General features: G+C 46.1%; 1 protein-coding gene across 4 annotated transcripts in view; it reads right to left on the minus strand.

Moving 5' to 3' along the window:
- The window catches only part of MLPH (melanophilin), a 75,957-nt gene extending 58,241 nt beyond the window's left edge, over positions 1–17,716 (minus strand). For 2 of the 4 annotated variants that reach the window (XM_083401752.1, XM_083401750.1), the window contains exons 1-2: positions 17,454–17,716; positions 4,205–4,333 (exon numbers count right to left, since the gene is read on the minus strand). In XM_083401752.1, the coding sequence (XP_083257878.1) occupies positions 4,205–4,317 (113 nt within the window). In that variant the 5' untranslated portion in view covers positions 4,318–4,333; positions 17,454–17,716. Of the gene's footprint in view, positions 1–4,204; positions 4,334–16,894; positions 16,942–17,453 lie in introns of those variants that run through there. The other 2 variants (XM_083401751.1, XM_083401749.1) reach the window with 1 other exon arrangement.
- Positions 17,717–20,647: the final 2,931 nt, after the last annotated feature.

Consider the following 20,647-nt stretch of genomic DNA (forward strand, 5'->3'; position numbering starts at 1 on the left):
CTGACTGGAGAGTATTAAACTGAGAATGAATGCATGAAATGTCCCTGAGTCTTTGCAGAATTAGGGTCAGAAAATTCTTAGCACTAGGGCTTAGCTGGACCATAAAGTTAGCATCAGCAAATTAGAACACAATTGGTAGGCTAAATTCCAAGGCATCGGGACCATGAGTAGCATAGCAAAGTAGAGGCTGCTGTAGGGATCAGATACAAACAACAGTGGAAGGTGAAAGAGACCAGAGACAAGTCCTACGTCAGAGTAAACTATAGTTACAAAGTATGACTTCATTTCCACCCCGTTGTAGCACTATAGGGGAACAAGCATCACATTTGTTTTTCTCCAGACAAACCACAGGAGGAAGCCAATGACAACCCTTTACCTCCTCTCATGGCTTGTTTGGAGACAATCAAACCACAAACGCTCGTCCGCATGCAATGCCAAGCTGGTGCTGTGAGGTTTCTTTCCGATCCTGTCAGCGAAGAGGGGAGTCGGGTTGGTGTGAGTTTAGCAACATGCACCCACATTGTGCTCTTTCATGCTGAGCCTTCGCTCACTTGTATGTCCCTATGGCTTCCTGCAAGGTGCAAAACAATAAGTCACTAAAACCCTGAAAGTGATTACACAGTATTTGGGACCTCACTTCCCCCTACAAGCGTAAGCCTGATCACCATTAAAATGATCAACCCCCAAAAGCAGCGATAAGATGCTAAAAAATCTACAGAACCTGCTAGAAGGCACCCCAAACCATGGAGGCCACCTGACAACAAGGGGTCCAAGAGTACCCACAATCTATTAACATGAGCTGTCAGCAGAGAGCAACCCCATTCAGGACTGGGTAAAGACTACTTATCTGGGGGAACAGCAGTCACCTGCTAACAGTGTCTCTGCCACGTCTGGATTCAATTTTAGTTTATCGGCCTTTATCCTGTCTTTTAGAGCAGCTAAGCGCCAGTGTATTACCACTCCCATAGAAAAAGAGTCACATGTCATCTGTATTGCAAACAGTGCTGCCCACCCCAACTTACGACAGTCGCTCCAAGTGGATACCATGATTTAGGGTATCAAAAGCTACTGAGAGATCAAGCATCTACAGTATTACACTCTCCTCGTCTCTATCCTGACATACAGGCCAACCAAGACAATTGCAGTGGCTAACCTGGGCCTCAACCCACATTGAACTGGGCCCAGAAAATCACTCATCTTGGAGGGCCTGGGCCTGGCTGCAGATTGCCTGCTTAAGAAGCTCACCCAAGAGGGAACATTTGCAAGTGGTCTGTCATGATCTGGATCTTCAAGATCCATGGAAAGTTCTTTTCAGGAACGGCCACACTCAGTGGCCTGCAACCACCCCCTCTTGTAACAAGGCAATAGTCATTTCCTTGGCCCACTCCTGTCACCTCCTTGCTGGGTAGTATAAGCCATGAAGCACACAAGCGGCCACACAACCTGGCCAAGGGCCTTTTCCACATCCTGGAGCGGCATCAACTGAAACTCATACAAAGAGTTCTTCAAGGCATGTCCAGACACTCCAAACTGTGTAACCGATTTATTTTTAATCACAGCAGGTCACTGAGTACCCCCCCCCCCCCCCAGGGCTAGTGTATAATTAGTTTCAAACCACTCAAAAGATCTCATCTTGGGAGTACGAAGAGGATGCAATGGAGGCAGCAAGGGGAGAAGGGAGGATTGCCCTAAACACTGGGTGTAAGATTTACAAAAACAGTAGAAGTAAAGGAGGTCGTGTAATTTTACTGGGATCAAAAACTCTCCAGATTGCAAGAACAGATCTATTGGTATTTGAATATAATTTGTACTGCCTTCCTGGGAAATCTAGGTTGAGAGAATGAATCTGGAATGAATATAATGAATTCTCCTCAGGGAAAGGGTTATAGCAGATTGACAAAAGCCCAGAAGGGTTATAATGGTCTAAAAATGCATTTCCTCCTGGACCACTCATAGTACATGGACTTAGGAAAGTTTTTATTTTTCTCATTATGGATACTGTAAAACCATGAATGTCAGTGCACACATTAAAGAAGCCATCCATCTGATGACTCACTTCCTGCCTCTTCCCTCAAAGTAAATAATTCCTTTAAGAGGAGTGAATTAATTTTTCCTTCTCTTCCCAAGAAACATGGCAACTGCATGCTTCTCTTTCACATCCTCACCTCTGTTCTTCAAGGCAGGGTCCAGGCACTCCCAACTGTATAACTGATTTATTTTTAATTTTGCAGTACGGCAGCTTGTCCTCTCTGGTAAAAACACCAACAAACTAAATTATTCTAAAGAGGACTAAAAACCCTGAAGAAGCCGCTCAAATTCTCCTGCAGCTCCCCCTTCTGCCCCAACTCCTGTTGTAAGGATTAAGACTGAAAGAAAAATAACTATTCTAACTCTTCATTTCCTTCTAGCATTCAAAAGTTGCTGTTTGAGAATTTTATGCAGAGCTAAGCTGTTCTCCCCACTGCCAGAATACCCTTTCTGCAGTGCTGTGGATATACTCCTTTTAAAGGTTCCATTTTACATCTATGCATTCACAATTCTTCTGTGCCTAGAAAAATACTATACATTTCTGTACTTCAAATTATACTGCAAAACAATACCATGGAAACGTTCCTTCCATCTATCCCAGGGCAGTCTTGAACACTTGAGGAAAAACTACTAGCAGTTACTGTATTTTTTGCTCTATAAGACTCACTTTTTCCCTCCTAAAAAGTAAGGGGAAATGTGTGTGCGTCTTATGGAGCGAATGCAGGCTGCGCAGCTATCCCAGAAGCCAGAACAGCAAGAGGGATTGCTGCTTTCAGTGCGCAGTGATCCCTCTTGCTGTTCTGGCTTGTGAGATTCAGAATATTCTTTTTCTTGTTTTCCTCCTCCAAAAACTAGGTGCGTCTTGTGGTCTGGTGCGTCTTATAGAGTGAAAAATATGGTAGTTGTCTCTCAGCCTAACCGACCTCACAGGGTTGTTCTGAAGAGAAAGGGAAAGCGCCACGTACTGTGAGCATCCTGTGCTCTTCCGGGGAATGATTAAAAAAGCAATTGATGATCATAATTTAACAGCACTGTGGATATATGAGAAATGGGACATGATTCTCTGCCACGTGGAAAGGACTCTTCCTAAACTTGTTCCTGGTGCTTTGTCAGGCACTCGCTGCCTGGCTCTTAAATAGATCTCCAAAACAACAAGGGCTGGAAAAAACAGATATTTCTTTTACAAAATTTAAATTGGCATTCTGGGAGCTGTGAGGGTAGCTCCGACCTTGCTGTGCCAAAGTGACATCACAGCCGCACGCGGTCACGGCTGACATTGAAACAGAGAGCCAGAGATGCGTAAAAACTGCAACCTGTACTTTCAGAAGCACATAACTGAGACTTTTGAGAAGGTGGAGTGTTTTTGTATAAGCTGCATTTTCCAACCAACCAACTCCTAGAGAAGTCTACAAGATAAATCTATGGACCAAGCAAAATACAAAAGTACAGTACAGTGGTGCCCCGCAAGACAAATGCCTCGCAAGACAGAAAACCTGCAAGACGAAAGGGTTTTCCGTCTGCAGAGGCGCTTCGCAAGACGAATTTCCCTATGGGCTTGCTTCGCAAGACGAAAAATGACGAAAAAAAATCGAATATTTTTTTTGCTCCAAAACCCCTTATTCTGAATCGCTAAGCTGCTAAAAGCATTTTAGCAGCAAAACCGCTAATCCCTCCCCTTAAAAAAGCCGTTTTTAGCCCTTTTTTAGCCAATAGCGCTAATAGCGCTACTACATCAATGGGCTTGCTTCGCAAGACGAAAAAACCGCAAGACGAAAAGACTCCCGGAACGGATTCTTTTCGTCTTGTGAGGCACCACTGTACATATTTTTCCAGACATTCACTAAATGCCTGTCTTTTCCTGAATCTCATGCATTTAAGTCTGCTTTTTCTGTTCCATAAGATCTAGCATGCAACAGCTAGTAAGTGGTAAAAGAATTTTCCTATTTAAATTTAGGAAGTTTTAAATTTAAATTAAACTGTATCATTACAAATATTAACAAATTCTGTGATGACGTTATCTATATTATCCCATAGCCATTTTTGTAGCCCCCCCCCCACCATGTGTCTAGCAGTAGTGATTCAAGCTAGCTGGAAAACAGCTTGAAAATGACAAATACTAAAGGCCTCCCTTTTGAAGAATCATCAAAGTTCCTATTCTCATGTTTTAGCCACTTACTCTAAACGCTCTTCCTCTTTTTTCCGCAGATCGAAGTCCCGCTGAACAACTTCCCAAACGTGCTCAGCCTCTTCATCTGTCAGTTTGGAAAGATCCAGTTTCCGCCTTCCCATCTTTAGAAAACAGCACCTAAAAATCAAGAACAAAAGTCGGGTAAACAGTGTCAAACAGGTTAGAACTCATTATTCTCCAATAATATTTGTTTAATTAAAATAAATCGTTTCCTCCCTAAAAGAGGGCACGTGTTGTGGTGAGACCTGGAGACTGACCTCCTGGTTGTGGGTGGGTCTATTGGGTAGCCACAACACCCGATTGGTAGGTCCCTCATTGCTGGGTTTAATCTGGCCAATGGGGTGCAGTCTAAACAGATTGAGGGACCTATATAATCCCTTGCACGTGTCCCAGAGCTTCCCCTTTCGGCTCATGCATTGGAACACCCGCCCACCTCTCCCTAATTTTAGGGCATTTTTGCAATTGACCTTGCTATGCCGTCGTGTGTTGTCTGTTGTTGGAACAGGGGCACAGCAGGAATTTCCCCCACTTGGCTGATTTGCTGTTGTCATTTGGGTTTCGCCTTCCGCATAGCAATTTGTCACAACTTGTAAGGTTGCGGATAGGCACTGGTTCAGATGATAGGGATGGGAGAACGGTCTTGCCATCCCTATGTGAAGGGTATTTTGTTAAAGGAATCCAGGGTCCCGATGGTTTGGTCAACCCCCGAGAGGGGGTTGTGCCTGTGCCTGAGTCCAGGGGAGCATCTGGGGAGTGAACAGAGTCTGTTCCCAGGCTTTTCACCTGCCTCAGGTGTTCACCCTTGGCTGACCTATGATAGAGCTCTGGGTCAGCGCTACCTGGAAGGCTGCAGGGAGCTAGTCGAACCAGAGCCTATGCAACCACTCACTTTCTGTAATCAATAAAGTTGTGGCCTAAATTCTTCCAAAAACCAAAACTAAAATTTGAGTCAAACGTGTCCTTATTTAAAGGAGAGGTCTCTGGGTCTGAATATGCAAATAAATTAAATGAAGCTACCACCACCACCTTCTTAAATTTTGGTGCCCAGAACTGGACACAGGACTCCATGTGTGGTCTGATCAAGACAGAATAGAGTGGGAGTATGACTTTCCTTGATCTGGACACTAGACTTCTCTTGATGCAGCCTAAAATAACATTCACTTTTTTTGCTGCTGCACCACGCAGTTGACTCATGTTAAGGTTGTGGTCCACCAAGGCCTGAATTCTGATTCTGTCTTCTGCAGCATTAGCTACCCCTCCCAGTTTGGTGTCATCTGCAAATTGGAGATGAGCATCCCCTCAATTCCTTCATCCAAGACATTTATAAAGACTTTGAACAACAACAGGCCCAGGACAGAGCCCTGCGGCACCCTACTTGTCACTTTTCCCCAGGATGACGAGGAACCATTAATGAGTACTCTTTGGGTTTGGTCAGTCAACCAGCTACAAATCCACCTAACAGTTACCTCATCCAACCCCTACCTTTGCACAGTTGTCAAACAAGCAACACACACTGGATAAGGGTAATGACACTGTAGTGTGAAGGGCTTTCTACAGAGCCACAGAGTTGAAGGAACTGGCAATAATACACAGGACAGACTTAACATTGGGTAGATTTCTTTCCAGAAGGAAAATAACTAGTTCAGCTGCTTCTTCTCCAGGAAGTTATCCGGTAAACTGAACTTGTGGAGGATGCCAGTGAAGAGACAGAAAGGTCTGCCAAGAAAGTCTGCTGATCTCACACACGCAGGCCAACTTTGCTTAGCACGGATTCAGGCAGAGGCACTCCTTATGAGCTGCTATCATTTCCAAGGGCAAAATGAACAACAGGGCCTTTATGTGACCGTACATGTCAGGTCATTTCAGTATACGGAAATAGAAGATTGCTTCATTATGAGTCTGAATTAAATTTATAACTGCATCTAGATAACAAACCAGAAAAAAGGCCCATTTAAACTGGGAAAGCAGATAAAGTGACCCAAGTCAAATGCAGACAATTCCAACAAGAAAGAAAAATGTGAGGCATGTAGAGAAACCGGTGTGGCTGTATAAGGGGCTTCCAGGTGAGCAGAGTTATAAAAAGGGAAGAAGGGGGAAATCACAAAGGAGGAGTATACACCAACAGTTGCAGCAGGAAAGTCAGGCTGGCTAAAGCCCAGAATGATCTCAGGCTTGCACGAGAAGTTAATAATAATAATAGAGTGGTACCTCGGGTTAAGAACTTAATTTGTTCTGGAGGTTTGTTCTTAACCTGAAGCACCATTTTAGCTAATGGGGCCTTCCACTGCCGCCACGCCGCCGCCATGTGATTTCTGTTCTCATCCTGAAGCAAAGTTCTTAATCTGAGGTACTATTTCTGGGTTAGCAAAGTCTGTAACCTGAAGCATAGAATTATAGAATCACAGAATCATAGAGTTGGAAGAGACCACAAGGGCCATCGAGTCCAACCCCCTGCCAAGCAGGAAACACCATCAGAGCACTCCTGACATATAGTTGTCAAGCCTCTGCTTAAAGACCTCCAAAGGAGGAGACTCCACCACACTCCTTGGCAGCAAATTCCACTGTCAAACAGTATGTAACCCGAGGTACCACTGTAATAAAGGTTTCTTCCACCATGTTCCAAGCAAGAGGAAGAACAAGTAGACGGTAGGTACTCTGTGTGGAGAAGATGGAGAAATGCTATTGGTTGACAGAGAGAAGGCAGAACTGCTCAACACCTACTTTGCTTCTGTCGTCACCCAAAAGGAAAGTGATGCCCAACCTGGTGAGAACAGAATAAATGGTGTAAGGAGGGAGCTGCAGCCCAAGATCGGAAAAGAGGCAGTAAGGGAACACCTAGCTACTTTAAACGAATTCAAATCACCAGGGCCAGATGAGCTGCATCCAAGGGTCCCACTGGAACTTGCAGATGTACCATATTTTTCCGTGTATAAGACTAGGTTTCCCCCTAAAAAATAATGTCAAAAATTTGGGGGTGTTTTATACTCTGGGCCATCTTCCCCCCATTTTCTTAAATCTGAGTCCCCAAAAATAGGAGGCGTCTTATACATGGGGGCGTCTTATAGATGGAAAAATTCGGTAGTTTCAGAGCCTATTACCCTTGAAAAATCTTGGAGAACAGGTGACACGTCCCTGCAGTCCGGAGGCAGGCAAATGTTGTCTCCATCGGAGGAAGACCCAGCCAACTACTGATCAGTCAGCTTGACATCAATACCAGGAAAGGCCCAGAACAGATAATTTAACTGTTCTGTGAGCACTTAGAAAAGGATGCGGTGAGACCCAGCATGGGTTTCTCAAAAACAAGTCATGTGAGACAAATCTCATGTCTTTTTTTTTTATGGAGTCACAAGCTTGGTGGATCAGGGGAATGCTGTGGACCTAGTGTATCTTGATTTCAGTCAGGCTTTTGACAAAGTCCCCCATGATATTCTTGCGAGGAAATTGGTAAAATGTGGGTTGAATGAGGTAACTGTTAGGTGGATTTGCAGCTGGTTAACTGACCACACCCAAAGAGTACTCATTAATGGTTCCTCATTGTCCTGGAAAAAAGTGAGAAGTGGGGTGCCACAGGATACTACCACAAGGTTCTGTCTTGGGACCATTGTTCAGCGTCTTGATAAATGTCTTGGGTGAAGGAATTGAGGGGATGCTGATCTCCAATTTGCAGATGACACCAAACTGGGAGGGGTAGCTAATGCCGCAGAAGACAGAATCAGGAGCAAGATGGCCTTAGCTGACTGGATACCTGGGTCCAAGCTTACAAAATGAAATTCAATAGGGACAAATGTTAGGTTCTGCACTTAAGGCAGGAAGAACCAGCTTCACAAACATAAGATGGGGGACATCTGGCTTACTAGCAGAACATGTGGAAAGAATCTAGGAGTCTTGTTGGATCACAACCTTGACATGAGTCAACAGTTTGATGATGCAGCAGTAGCAGCAAAAAAAAAGGGGGGGGAGTGAATGCTATTCTAGGCTGCATCAACAGAAATCGAGTGTCCTGATCAAGTGAAGTCATAGCACTGATCTATTCTGCCTTGGTCAGAGCACACCTGGAAGAGTGTGTCCAATTCTGAGCACCCCCAATTTAAGAAGGCTGTTGACAAGTTGTAACATGTGCAAAGGAGGGCAATCAAGATGATTAAGGGTCTGGAAACCAAGCATTATGAAGAAAGCTTGAAGGAGCTGAATATGTTTAGCCTGGAAAAGAGGAGATTGAGAGGAGGTATGATAGCCATCTTCAAATACCCGAAGGGCTGTCACATGGAAGGTGGAGCAAGCTTGTTTTCTCCTGCTCTGGAAAGAAGGACCTTAACCAATGGTTTCAAGTTACAAGAAAGCAGATTGTGACTAAACATCTCACAGTAAGGGCTGTTTGACAGTGGAAAAGACTGGGAGGTGGTGGATTCTTCTTCACTGGAGGTTTTGATGCAGAAGGTGGATGGCCATCTGCTTTGGTGGAAATTCCTGTATTGTAGGGGGTTGGACTAGATGATCCACAGAGTACCAGCACAGCCTGTGTTTATGGTCAGTTGGTGGACCTGACTGACGTCAGGTAGCAGTCAGACCCACCCTTGTGAAACTGCCTGCTTGCTTTGCCCTGATAAGAAGTTTAAACTCAACATTTGTGGGGGGACACAAGCACCCTAGCGGCTGATGGAGGAGCTGACGTCATCCATTGGCGATGCAGGCGGCCAAAAGCCTCCCAGACCTCTGGTGGCCCCCCTCGGCTGCAATCCCTGCTCCCAGTTGATACTGGTAAGCGGTCTATTGCCTTACTTGCCAGCGAATGTTAATTGTGCAAGTCATACTTAGACGATGCATTTATCACACAGCACTGGGCATCTGAAGTATTTAAACATGGACACTGTATATTTTTACAAAGACAAGATGACCTGGTTATAAGATTTAGAGTCCATTAGTGGGATCTTACAGAGCCGCACAACTGGATCACTCAGCCAACACCCAAGTAAGTATAAGACTGTTCCCTTTTGTGAGAGGGGAAATGAATTCAGCATGACTGTCAGCTGATTTTCTGCCATTTTTTTTTCCAGTGAACAGGCCAGCACACAACTTATTTGCAGAAGTAATGCAATCAAGATCAGATTATATTTATGTTAACCTAGCAAAAGGACTACTGTTATGATGGTTGTTAAGCAAAGGGAAGGCCTGTGTATTGCATACCACTGTGCTTTCTGCTTGAAGAGAGGCTGTGCAACATACACCCTGTTAAGTCACCCTGTAAGAGAGGTGGTGGCTGCTCGGTCACCTTATATTCAGTTTACTGTATAAATATCCAAACATGAACCTGACCAAACTGCGGGTGGCAGTGGAAGACAGGAGTGCCTGGCGTGCTCTGGTCCATGGGGTCACGAAGAGTCGGACACGACTGAACGATTAAACAACAACAACAATAAATATCCAAGAAGGCTACCCATAGTGAACTTTCCCTCTCTCCTTATCCCACCCCAGTTTGGTCTGCTTAATGCATTTTGGATGAACCAAAGTGTCCAAGTCATCTTCAAGAGCAAAACCACGTAGAGCACCTTCTAATAATCCCATCTGGGAGTTACCAGAGCAGGGAGTACAGTGGCCAAGTAATCTCTGTTGAAAAGGGGCTATAACTAGCAAACCAGCTGGAGCCCAAAGAAGGCACTCCAAGCCATCAAGGCTACCTGAACCTCCTTCCAGGAGAGTGCGAACCTATCCAGGATAGGCCGCCTCCACACCTCACAGACATAAGGAGCTGGAATACCTCTGTCTCTCCAGGATTCAGCCTCAATTTACTGGCCCACATCCAGCCCCTCTCCACCTCTGAGCACTGGTCTAAAACCTCAGTTGCCTCTCCTGATCCAGTCTGAACAGAGAGATGAACCTGGTTGTCACCAGCATTTTAACAACACATCACTCCAAATCTCCCAATGACAATTCCCAGAAGCTTCCTTTGGATGTTACATAGGATGGGGGCCAAGATGGAGCCCTGTGGGGCACCCCAGGGGATAATTCCCAGGAGGCTCCCAGGAGCCCTTTAGGACAGTGCCCCCCCCCCATCCACACCTTCCTGAGGCACCACTGAAGTATCCTTCAGTGGCCAACAGTTTCAAAAGCTGCAGAGAGATCTAGGAGAATGAGCAGGGCTGCACTCCCCTTAACGTTCTCCTGACAAATGTCCTCAGTCAGGGTGACCAAGGCAATTTCAGTGGTCTAACTAGACCTAAAACCAGACTGGAACAGAGTGGATCCAAATAATCAGTTTTCCTCAGACATGCCTGAAGCTGGGGCGCCACCACCTTCTCAAGCACCTTGCCCAGAAAGGGGATATTTGCCAGTGGGTTTAACCCCTCTGAGTCCAAGGGAAGTCTTCTTAAGGATGACATTACAGATCTCTGCCATAGATATTACAATGCCACTACACCACCTATAGGGACATAGAACTGAGTCAGACCTTTGTTCTACCTAGCTTAGTACTGTCTACACTGACTGGCAGTGGCTCTCCCCTGCCGGGGATTGAACCTGGGACCTTCTGCATGCAAGGCAGGTGCTCTACTTCTGATCTGCGGCCCTTCTCTCATGCATGCCACCTATGTGTGAAGAATGCTTGCAATGTGAATTCATATCAAAATAGCATGATTTGCCTCCTCTGTTTTGCTTCCCATGGACACTTCTGTGCTTTGTGATGCGGGAAGAGCCTTGCCAAACACTTAGCCATACAGTCACAGATATTGGCAGTGTTTGTCTGTGTTCAACGGCTTGTCTCCAGAAAAGCTCCGGCAGCTTCTTGTGACACAACAGATGGTGCTCTGGGGCCCCCTGATCTTTGGGGTGCTCTTCAGTATCAACAATGATAGGGAGAAGCTAAGAAGCTTCCAGGCAGGAGCTGCCTGGCACTTCTCTGGAGACATGGTATGAATATGAGGTGAACACACGTGTCTGTTGGGCTGACGTTGCTTCTGGCTGTCCATTCCCCTAGAGTCAAGGGAGAGACTCATTCCCTCAGGATGCTGCTGCCAGCTGGCAGAGTCAGAGCTGAGAGCGTTCTGGATTAACTCATCCAGAATAAAGAATGTTCTGCCTCAATTTTCACCATGGCTTCAACTCTAGTTAGAATGCTCAAATCTATGTAGGTCTACTCAGAAGTACGTCTTGCTGAATATGATGGATTTTAAGACTTGGGGTTGTTGTTGTTTTTTCAGTATAGCAGACAGATGCAGTGTCTGTTCTGGAAAGCACCACATATATGGTAGATACCTATCAGTCTGTTCTCACATGGCCACAGGTGAAAGGGATGGATCTAAAGGCTGAGGAGCCTTCAGTGCTCCATCCCTTCATCCATCTGCTTATGGCTGATAATTTCAGTGTGCTGTGAAACAAGCGCCACAAATGGAAAGATTTTGATTCAATTCAATTCAATTGAACAAACATAAATGTGCATCTGAAATTACATGTATAAAATTATCTACATCCACTTTTGGATGATTGTTTTCCCCACCCACAAATTAACATTACCTCCAGGTTTTGAGCATTAGGAGTTAAAGGGGTTAAATATGAGCCTCCTGCTTCAGCAAGCATAATAATTAATCCGGTTAGGACTTACAGGGCCCTTGAGACACTTTAAAAGTGGCTCTTATACCTCCTCTCTGTCTCCTCCTTCCCAGGCTAAACAAACCAAACTCCCTCAACCGTTCCTCATAAGGCTTGGTTTCCAGAACCTTGCTTGCCCTGCTTTTGCTATGTGTACTTCTTTATTACAATTAAAGCACACAACTTTCATAGATATGGCTTTGCCCTTCATTTGACACTTAGACACATAACTAGAATCATTGGCTTTTGCACTCCTGACTGGAGACTCTTCTCTCCTTTGTACACATTCCTCTCTTAAACAGGCAATTAATCTTTCGAAAGTCAAGTCAAGTCCTCTTTCCCATCCATTAGAGTTGCAAAAGTCCCAAATTTGGGTTCTAGTGACCCTAGGAAATCGCAGATATTTTGCTCTTCCTGCATTGGGTACTCTGACAGTTCTAGTTTCTCAAGAAGTGTTAAGATCTCAGCCACATATTTGGGACAATCTGCCTTAGAATTCAACCTGAGCCTCAGCAAATCTCGCATCCGTTTTCTATGGAAACTTTTGCTTGCAAATCCATATGAAAGTTCCAGAGCCTCAAGTATCTGGGCTGCAGTATCAGTCTCCTTAATATGCACAACCTGGGCATCTGAAATGCTGCTTAACGTTGTGGCTCTTGCTTGCTTATTCTGCCGTTCTCATACCTTGATTGGAGCTCTAGATTCTTTGTTATTGCCTTTAGGCCTTTTACTTTTAATGCCACCTAGTATTTCTTTGCTATTAGAAGAAGAAGAAGAAGAGTTTGGATTTGATATCCCGCCTTTCACTCCCCTTCAGGAGTCTCAAAGCGGCTAACATTCTCCTTTCCCTTCCTCCCCCACAACAAACACTCTGTGAGGTGAGTGGGGCTGAGAGACTTCAAAGAAGTGTGACTGGCCCAAGGTCACCCAGCAGCTGCATGTGGAGGAGCGGAGACACGAACCCGGTTCCCCAGATTAGGAGACTACCGCTCTTAACCACTACACCGCACAGATACTTTCCCCATTGAGTAAGGATGGTAATCTGGGCATTTTGAGGCTTGCATAACTGAAGTAAACCTCACTGGCCATCTCAAAAATGGAGGAAATGTCCAAAACTCAAAAGTTGGGGGAAAATGTGCTAAGTCCAAAACCAAAACAAAGTCTCCAAAGGAAAATTTAAGACCAAAAGTCTTCACTACCTAGTTACTGCTCTGTGAGGGGAGTGGGGGCTAATCTCTCTTCACAGTGGAGACAATGGAGTCACGATATGCTCACCAAGAAACAAAAGAAAGAGTTTTGCTTCTTTCTTAAGAGAATTCAGCTGCATTCACCAAAATACTTCAAAAATAATCTAATCTTGGCCCATAACCTATGTTGGGATGTGAATTAGATGCTAGGAGAGGGTATATTTATTAGCTATTACCCTTCCTTCCTCACGTGAGCAGAGTGCCATCCCTTTGCAACTTAAAAAGAAGCTTAGATAGACTAGTTTTAGCCTTTTAGTTTAAATAATCCAGGATAGATTCTCCTGGTATTGGCTCCTTTCTCTGAAAACTTTCCAGCTTGTCAATATCCTCCTTCAATTGTGGTGCCCAGAGCTGGACACAGGACTCCAGGCGGGGTCTGACAAAAGCAAAATAGAGTGAACACCCCATGGTTAACCGCCCCACCCCACCCTTGGTGACCTCACAGCCACACATAAGAGAAAGTATTGCTTCCTACATTCTGCAGACTTGGCCTAATATTTATGACTTGTTGCTAACTGACTTAACACAATTCTAAAGAACAATTATCCTAGTCAAAAGAAACTGTAAGGGACAAATGGATCCTGAAACATGATATAAAGTGATGAACTTTAAAAGGGAAGGGAGGTGGAGAGAGACGGGTCTCAAAAGTGGCTTCAGAAAATGTGTCTTTTCTCCTTCTGGGTGATGGGAGAAGATGGTTCTGCTTTAAGTTCCCCGTCCCACTATTAACACAGAGGAATGAGCCCAGCGAGGGTCAGAGTGGGGACACTCAAGCGGCCTACAGGTGGAAGGGCAGCTGTGCAGGCATTCCCAGCACACCCAAGTCACCTGGCCCTGCCAGAAAGGCCTCCGTCCTGCAACAGAACTGCAAAGGTGGAACAAGGTCAACCTAGAGGAGACTGGAGACTCCAGATCACTGCTGCCAATGCGACCCATCAATCTAAGCTCTCTCTCTCTCCTGTGATTCAAATTAAGAATCATGCCACTCTCAGCAGCTCAAGGTATTGGAAGCAAAATAATGAGAAAAGTTGGAGGTCACCAGAAGGAAAGCAGGCAGTCGCAATTTCTCTCTACCACTATAAGCTCCACAAGTTAATGCACCCCAGATTTGGAAACCTGGTCAAGTCAATCATTTTGTTACTTGCTTAAGCATGGAAGATAGTGAATAAGACTACTTAAATTTTATACAGTGCTTTAGAGCATTCAAAGTACCAAAATGGTCAAAGGCCTGGAAACGATGCCTTATGAGGAACGGCTAAGGGAGCTGGGCATGTTTAGCCTGGAGAAGAGGAGTTTAAGGGGTGATATGATAGCCATGTTCAAATATATAAAAGGATGTCACATAGAGGAGGGAGAAAGGTTGTTTTCTGCTGCTCCAGAGAAGCGGACATGGAGCAATGGATCCAAACTACAAGAAAGAAGATTCCACCTAAACATTAGGAAGAACCTCCTGACAGTAGAGCTGTTTGACAGTGGAATTTGCTGCCAAGGAGTGTGGTGGAGTCTCCTTCTTTGGAGGTCTTTAAGCAGAGGCTTGACAACCATATGTCAGGAGTGCTCTGATGGTGTTTCCTGCTTGGCAGGGGGTTGGACTCGATGGCCCTTGTGGTCTCTTCCAACTCTATGATTCTATGATTCTACTTCATTCTTACACCAATCCTGTAAGGTAGGTGCGTATCACCCCCATGTTAGGAAGGCCCTGGGGTGGCAGAGCTGATATCTGAACAGAAACCTCCTGATTTGTCACTCTGTCTCTTAGGCCATTTCCAGGCAATCTGTTTATTGCTTGTGTGGAGATTATACCACTTTCCATTAACCACAATCCCTCACCATCTAGAACATCACTTTCCTTATAATAAAAATAATGATTTTTAAAAAGTTAGTTTGTTGCCCAACAGTGCTTTAAATCCACGCTAACTGGGCAAACCTAAACATGGTGGTGTGAGACCAAATCCCTCCAACAGAACAGTGATCATCCAAAGGGGATCTCATCCTTTATGCCATGCCTCCTTAAAGAACAAAAATAAGACTTAGTGGGAATTTCTGTTGAAATTCCAGAATACTTGAATGTTGCTAGGATCGGACATGGGGAAACCAGGGACAGAGTCCAGAAATTGTTGGGAGTCCAACTCCCAGCATGCTGTGCTGGCCAGGACTGGTGGGAGTTGGGAGTCAAACAACCTCTGGAGGTTAACAGACTAGCTCCACACTCACCCACCCCCAGGCTAGACCATAACCACAGTCCAAAAACCTCTTCCTAAAGATATGGGTGCTGACTGTAGACCGGCTACTAGAGGGTGGGTCTGCAGAGTTAATTTGAAAGAGGCCAGACGTGCTTCTGTCAAATATGACTCCGTCCACCTGCACAGTGATGTTGATTATGCTGGCTCCTTGTCTAACCCCCCTGCAGAGGGGAGAATTAAAATGGTGCATTAGGCACACAGAAGTTGTGAGAAATTGCAACCCACCTCCCACTTTTTGCTGCTATCCTGAAGTCACACCCAAAAGGGTGAGGGAGGGGATAACAAGGAGGAGATAAGCAACAGCAGTTTGGACTTGTATATTTTTGAGCATCAGCAACAAACAGCGAAGGACACTTTTTTTAACGGGGTCGTGGAATCCTAGCAAAGTACAATCCCCACAGATGTGAGATGCAATTTTCATTTACAGTGGTACCCCAGGTTAAAAACTTAATTTGTTCAGGAGGTCCGGTCTTAACCTGAAACTGTTCTTAACCTGAAGCACCACTTTAGCTAATGGGGCCTCCTGTTGCCGCCGCACGATTTCTGTTCTTATCCTGAAGCAAAGTTCTTAACCCAAGGTACTATTTCTGGGTTAGCGGAGTCTATAACCTGAAGCGCCTGTAACCCGAGGTACCACTGTAATGCCACACTTCTGAGGAGTTCAGAGCAGTGCTTTAGCACCTCAACAACCTGATTGGTAGATCAGGTCAAGTTCCCCAATTCATATCAATGAACTTTCTAGGAAAGTAGTTCTATGATCCTGGATTTCTGACACCCAGTCCCATCATTCTAGTCGTGGCATATTGCAGTTCTTTACACAATTTCAGGGTACCCTCAGATACCAATGAATATGGTTGTATTTGCGGATGGTAAATTCTGCATAAACCTTCCCCATGTCTTAAGCTCGACCTTCTAGTTAATATAATTTGAAACCTAAAATAAATGCTAAAGATAATCAATCTAACAAAAGGCCACAGCCACAGATGAAGGTGGTGATGATTAAAGGTAAAAAGGTAAATATTATTATTATTAGTAGTAGTAGTAACAAATGACTAGATTTATTGATAACAAGTAACAAATATGCAAATCAGCCCCAACTCCAGTCAGCTGGCCACATACCAGTTTCCAGACACTGAGTTCTGGGCATCATCTGATCTGCAGGTCTGGAAAACAATCTGCAGCCCCTTGGCTGGAGTTGAGAGTGATCTGCATATTTGAGTTTTTTGCCATTAACAACTTCTGGGGCTTTGGGTCTATTTGTCAGACTGGCCTCCTATAGCTTTCCATAAATAGGAGTTGTCCCAATGCTGCTGCAACTTCCATGGAGCTGAAACCTGACTCCTGATCAAAAACGAGATAGATCTGCTGTTGGACAAAACTATTTCAAGCACTTTCATAAATATTTCAACAAAGTGTTATTGAAAGGGGAGTTTCCATGGAGGGGGGCCCTTTTATAGATTTGCATTGGCTTTATTTCGATAGTTTACATTTAACAAATCAGTAAGAAATTAGAAATGTGTCTTTCCAGAAATGTGTCAACAGTAAAAATGAACCCACATTTAAATCTCCGGAAGGAAAGAAGAAGTCAAGGAAGTTGCTCTTTTTACCCCACTCGGCAGCCTTGCCAGAAAGGGCGCATGTGGAGTCATCTGCAGCCATGTGCAGCCATGGCGCTTCTTGCTTCCCAAATTAACCTTCAACCGGCCTCGGGGCGCCTCTGGCGAAGAGGAGTCCCCATGAGCAGGAAGTCACAAGCTCTTTGCGCGCCAGAGAGCATTCAGTGTCACAGGACAGCAGCAGACTCTCCCATCCCTCCTCTAGGTTGGTTTGACTGGGACAGAACTATTGCTGCCAGTTCGCGTATCCCTGGTGCGCGGAGCGCGGGCAGAGAGGCGCGCGGAGATGCCCCCGTCCTTTCCAGCTCAGCCCTTTCTCCTAATGCACAGCCCTTCCCTCCTGCCCCTCGCTCCCGGTCCTTCCTCTGCCCCCGACCTGGCAGACAGGCCGGCAGGTGCCAGCCCTGCAAACGCCCGCCAGGTCCTCGCTCGGCTGCCGCTCACTGCCTTTGCCCCTGGCAAACAAGCCCCCTGGAGCCTGCCCAGGCAAGCAGCAGGTGGCAATTGCGCTTCTCCCCCTGGGGATCGCCCTTTGCGCAGCTGCGGTTACCTTGCAATGCTGGCTGCTGCTGTTGCTGCTGTCGCTGCTGCTTCCTGGGTGCTGCTCAGCCCTCTCTCTGGTCTCTTTCTCGGTGGAAATCCTGTCCTAGAAGGTGGTGCAAAACTATGTGGCTGTCACATGCTTCCAGTGCTGGGTTCCCATCCTCCTCTCCCCTCGCCCAGGGCTCACCAGATCCAACCACCTAATCGGTGCGCAGCGATCACATGGCCCCACGAGCGCTGGCCTCCCAGTCAACTTCCTGGGCAGCAGCAGCAGCTAAAGCGATAAGGAGAAGAGGAGCAGTAGAAGAAGAAGGAGAAACGCGACGGGAGAGCTGCAGCCGCTGGCAGCTTTTTAAATAACTACGGGGAAGATTGCTTGGGCTACCTGTGGGGCACCTGTGGGGCACTTGGTCAGGGCGCGGGAATAAATGGCCCAGTCACTCGGTGTTTAAATCTGAGTGGGACTTGAAAGAGCAAGGTTTTTTTTAAAACTGCATCAATAAAAAGCAGGTTAGCGGGTTAAGCAAATCCACTGCGAGATCGCGTTGCGCAAGGCTAGGGTGGCTGCTAGGATGAACCTTCATTTTGCAGAGGCAGTAGCCTGTCCCTCGCATTTAACCATCTGAAATATTTTAATGCCGCCTTTCCTGAAATCACAGTGAGTTAACAACGCAACCATTAAACCATATATACAAAACGGTAAGCTATCCAGCCCGAGGCGAATGAAAAGCAACTGGCACTGAGATCCAGAGGAGAAAAGTTGTGTCTTCAGAGAAAGATGGAGACTGCCTGCGGGTTTCTCGAATCATCCCGCTGCTGCCCACGGTTGGAAGCAAGATGCTCCATCCAAGACTCAGCAGGGATTTCCCATCTTCTGAGACAAAAGTGGGAAATGCCTGCTGCCCTGTTCTTCAAATATGTGTGTGAGCAGCACAGGCAGAGGGCCTTCCTAAACACCCCTTTGCAAAGAGCTCACTCATGCGCATTCATGGGCTGCATAATGCTCTTCGCAGCTGTGTTATTTTCTTCACTCCTTATCAGCTAAACCTGATCTCCCTGTTCAAACACAATGTGAAAAGTGAATTCATACTTTGAATTCCTTTGTGCTGAGTTGCACTTTGTGTCAATAGAAAACTCTGCGCTGGAGACTAGCCCTTGTGGGTGACTCCCCAAGTCGCTCTGAGCGGGCAATTATTTGGGCAACCTTTTCGATGCCAGGCAACTGGACTGACTTGGAGGTATAATCAATTAAAAATGCTGTCAGCCTGATTTTTTATGTAAACTATTATTCACATGTGGTTAATAAAATATGCAAAGTTATAAAATAACCCACTGGTGATGTGTTCTCCCGTGGCAAAGGGACATTTAACCACCTGAATTTGTTTGTTGGTTTGGTTTAAAAGAGATATGGTAGAGTTGAAAGGGCTCTTGGCAGCCATCAGTCCACCCCAGTGGCGTAGCGTGGGGGGTGCAGGGGGGGGCCGGCCGCACCGGGCGCAACATCTGGGGGGGGGGGCACGCTCGCACTCGCAGCTCTCTGCCCCTACCTGGCTCACTCACTCTCTCTCACTGCAGTGCTGGCTGTGCGAATCCGATCCGAGCCGCCGGGTTGCCGCCCACTGTGGAGGGGAGGGTGCCAGGCGTGCGGTGCGGAGAGAGAGTGAGGGACTATCTGGGGGAGGGACAGTGCAGCGGGGGGGGGGGCGCAAATTACTTGCCTTGCCCCGGGTTAGGGGGCGCAAATTACTTGCCTTGCCCCGGGTGCTGACAACCCACGCTACGCCACTGGTCCACCCCGCTTCCAAGTGCAGCAGGAACCCCAGCAAGGATTTTGAGAAATGCATGCTGGGTTTTAGTACTCAGAGCATCCTTTTCTAAGTGCTCACAGACTGACTTGTTGAATTATCTGCTCTAAGACCTTTCCTGGTATCAATGGGTCAAGTGAGTAGAATTGTAGAGTTGGAAGGGACCGTGAGGACCATCTAGTCCAACCCCTGCAAAGCAGGAATATTTTTCCCAAAGTGGGGATTGAATCCACAACCTTGAGGTTAAGAGTCTCATACTGTACCGACTGAGCCATCCCTAGTTATCTGGATCTTCTTTCCCCCTTTTTCTGAAGGTGGGGACAACATTTGCCCACCTCCAGTCTGTGTGAACGTTAAACATTCTCCAAGAATATTCAAAGATTACAGTCTGTAAATCCCCTGGATAATATTATTGTCTAGACAGTATTCAATCAGTTTGCTAACCAAAATATTAGGGATCGTTATCAAACGTTTTGCGGGTGGCGCTATGGGTAAAACCTCAGTGCCTAGGACTTGCCGATCGCATGGTCGGCGGTTCGAATCCCCGCGGCGGGGTGCGCTCCTGTCGTTCGGTCCCAGCGCCTGCCAACCTAGCAGTTCAAAAGCACCCCCGGGTGCAAGTAGATAAATAGGGACCGCTTACCAGCGGGAAGGTAAATGGCGTTCCGTGTGCTGCGCTGGCTCGCCAGATGCGGCTTGTCACGCTGGCCATGTGACCCGGAAGTGTCTTCGGACAGTGCTGGCCCCCGGCCTCTTGAGTGAGATGGGCGCACAACCCTAGAGTCTGACAAGACTGGCCGGTATGGGCAGGGGTATCTTTACCTTTACCTTTTTAATGCCACAGCCTTCTTACATGAGACTAATCTAGCAAAATTTATTATTGACAAATCCATGCTGCATTCTATTAATCACTGCAATGTTATCAGGATATGTACAAACTGGCTCCTTTTCAATCTGTTCTAGTAGGGGACAACAATATTTTAATTGCATCTGTATTCTTTTGTATTCCTGTGTCTAGCATTCATCTGCATTCACTCTGGAGTATCCCCCCCCCCAACGCAAAGGCACCCTCATGGATGACACAGAAAGCACCTTTTGCTTTTCTTTTTGTGCTGCTTGTGTGGTCAATGCAAGAAGTGGAAGAGGCTAGGAGAGCTCAGTCAGTAGAGAGGGAGACTCTTCATCTCAGAGCCCACCATTGGACAAAAGATCCCCGCACTGCAGGGGGTTAGACTAGGTGGCCCTCATGGTCCCTTCTAATGACACAATTCCATGATTCTACAGCAATTTTAAAATCACATGTAAATTCTAAACTATGTTGTACACATCAGTACAAAACAAGGCCTCCTCCAAAAAAAAACCCTTCTCATTTTGTGTGCTCGCTTTATGTGCTCTG

The sequence above is a fragment of the Podarcis tiliguerta genome (assembly GCF_965153285.1).
Source record: "Podarcis tiliguerta genome assembly, chromosome: 1".
Taxonomy (NCBI): domain Eukaryota; kingdom Metazoa; phylum Chordata; class Lepidosauria; order Squamata; family Lacertidae; genus Podarcis; species Podarcis tiliguerta.